The 2,751-nt window shown below is 33.7% G+C and overlaps 1 protein-coding gene across 1 annotated transcript; it reads right to left on the bottom strand.

Annotated features, from left to right (window-relative positions):
• Positions 1 to 805: 805 nt before the first annotated feature.
• LOC148039430 (dirigent protein 11-like) lies at positions 806 to 2,528 on the bottom strand. Its single transcript, XM_087664962.1, has 2 exons — positions 2,024 to 2,528; positions 806 to 1,159 (listed from the first exon to the last, which is right to left on the bottom strand). Exons 1-2 carry the CDS (start codon positions 2,341 to 2,343, stop codon positions 910 to 912), a joined length of 570 nt encoding a protein of 189 aa, XP_087521088.1. The 5' UTR covers positions 2,344 to 2,528; the 3' UTR covers positions 806 to 909.
• Between the last annotated feature and the right edge of the window lie 223 nt (positions 2,529 to 2,751).

Raw genomic sequence — 2,751 nt, 5'->3', positions numbered from 1 at the left:
ACAATGGCCAAAAGGGCAATGACAACAATATGTGTGCATTTATTCTTGCTTTTGATTCCCAAGGATAGAGAAGTCCTAACTACCTCACATGTATAAACCTATCGCATCATGAAAGGGTTGCTCAACTTTTTTAGGGCTTTGAGCAACTTCTCATCTCTTTTTTAAAAAGATTAGAAGAGCATAAAAATTTTCTACATTTTCTACTACATAAATGAAATTTATGTATGGCCCTTCTCTGAAATGGTAAAACCCCCTTTGAACGGTGTTTTAAACATCAAATTTTAGGTTTTCTTAAAAGGGAATTTATTTATGGTGTTGAAGTAGTAATTTCTTTGTCCCTCTCCTCCCTTTCCTAAATTTTTTACATCTCCCTATTTTTGAGAAGGAGAACCCATGTATGCAACCTTTTACTTTTTGGAGGGTTGCAATATTATGGTAGCCATGCATAATCCCAATTTCTTTGAACTTATAATCACCTCTACCAATAATATACAAGAGTACTACATCTTCATGGGGAGTTTTTTTTAAAAAATACATATGGAGAAAAGAACCTTTGGAGTACATGTCAAAAAATATATTATGTTGTGTGAGGGAGTGTGTGTATGTGTACGTTGTGCGTGTGTGTGTGCACGTACATACATGGTGCACTCTCTCATTAATTTTCCTTGATCGTTAAAGTATACAAGCATACCTCATTTTGAATAACCATATAAGTGATTGTCTACTAGCTACCTTGATTATGGAAGAATAATTCCATTCACATATTTTAGAATGATAAGTCAAAGTAACTTTGTATGTACCCCTCCGTGCTAAGTAATATTATATGTATCTTATGCTTTTTACAATTTCAAACAAGTGTTTATAATTACAAAATGTCATAAATGAGTGTAGCCCCATGAGTTGGATTTTCTAATAACTTTGATCATAATGGAGAGTAGCAACCCATTTGAGCACTATAGGGGATAAAGATGCTACAGAGCCTTGATTATAACCTTTTGCAAAACGAAAGTCATTGGAGCCTCCACAAATTGCAGTCTCCAATCCAGATGTGCCATCAGGAGATTCTCCAGATATGGTAAGGAGACCTTGTTGGGCAAGAGTTCCTTTATAGACCCCATCATTGTATATGATGGTGTTGAGAAGCTCCTCTTGTGTCAAACTGATGCAATGTTAAAGCATGACATCTTAGAATTCATTCTTATGTAAAAATCAAAGGTTGATTAAATGTTTTAAATTAATGGGGTGAAAACTCGCTATGTAGTATCTGATAGTAGTGAAATATCAATGTGCAATGACTTTTGTGAGTAAAATTAATGAGTCATACATATCTTGGTTCATGTTTAACTAACCTTTAAAGGTTTTCATTTAAAATTGTCAAATGCCATTAAGAAATATGTTTTTGAAGGAGATGATGTGATGAATATGTGTAAGAAGAAGAAGAAGAAGAAGAAGATAGCAATGTTCATATAGTATGTGAAAATCATTTGGTTTTATTTTCTTTGCAATGCATGGTTCAAGATTTTCTCTCCATATTTTTCCTATCTTTATGTCTCCTTTATATATGAAGCATCAATTGGTTTAAGGTTAAAACTATTGTTTAAAGAAATCCAAATTATCAATATAAATGACAATTTTTTTTCCTTAAATGTATGATTCATGAACTAGTTTGCATATTCTTGCGTAGGATTGAAAGGAGTCACACCTCTTTTAGATTCTTGTATCTATATTCGACTCTTATTGAAGGAATATGATGTGTCCACATCACATCCCAATTCACATCCCCAATTAGTGAAATATGCCTTGCATTGATACCTTTGTAAAAGCTTTGGAAAATTTGAAGGGGCCAAAGTTGTGGAACAAGGATTATGACAGAGTCAAAGGACCAAAGTTCACCAAACTCATCTATGTGTGAACAAAAGACATGCAAGACCATGGACATACACATCCTTACTTAACCACACAATAATTGCACTATTATGGACTATTAGGTGATCTTTTGTAGAAAAAGAAAGATGATACTAACCTGCTCCCATTATATGTCCCATTGATGATGATGTTCATGCCCCTCACAACACCTAACTTTTGTGAATCTAGACTCACACCTTTAGTTATGGGTATATCATATGAAGTCAATTGGTAATTAAATCTCGAGGATTCTCCTTCCTTGATTTCAGTAATAACACCTTCTAATCCCACATGCAAATAATATGTTAACTTGGTCAATTTCTTCTTTCCAAATATTGAAGAGTGGCTATGTGCACCACCAATACAAAGCATGATCACCACAAAAGCTAGCATCTTATGAGTATTACTAGACATAGCATTTTGCATTGTAATAATCATGGAGATCTCTTGCAATATGTTCCACTTGAAGTAGCACCTTTTCTCAATTATGATTGTTAGTGAAATGATTGTACCTACTTTATATCTTTGAACCTTATCAGCCTTAATTTCGTTGTGGTTAACACATGATTGGTTGGTTGGCTACACATATATGGCATGGTTTGATCTATAATCTTCTTCATGACATTTTTTATTGTAAAAGAGTGAAAAACTTTCTAACACATGGTATCACAATGGATCTAACTTGACTTGTATAAGAGCTCTACATGGATTCATCATTTCCACATTAGAGTGGTTGTTACACATACAAAATGTATGTGGGCATTAGGTCCTCATTTTGAGTGAACCATAGAAATTCTTTTCTAGTGTGTTGATGAGGGTTCCAATTTTCACATAAGTATTTTCCTT

The sequence above is a fragment of the Lygodium microphyllum genome, chromosome 2 (assembly GCF_053477565.2).
Source record: "Lygodium microphyllum isolate KBCC chromosome 2, Lygodium_microphyllum_v1.1.10, whole genome shotgun sequence".
Taxonomy (NCBI): Eukaryota; Viridiplantae; Streptophyta; class Polypodiopsida; order Schizaeales; family Lygodiaceae; genus Lygodium; species Lygodium microphyllum.
This window is presented reverse-complemented; position numbering and strand designations above follow the sequence as displayed.

Coding starts and splice junctions, on each gene's coding strand:
- LOC148039430 (XM_087664962.1), bottom strand. CDS start 2,343: ATGATTATTACAATGCAAAATGCTATGTCTAGTAATACTCATAAGATG. Junction 1,160..2,023: donor GGGACATATAATGGGAGCAG/GTTAGTATCATC, acceptor ACATTGCATCAG/TTTGACACAAGAGGAGCTTC.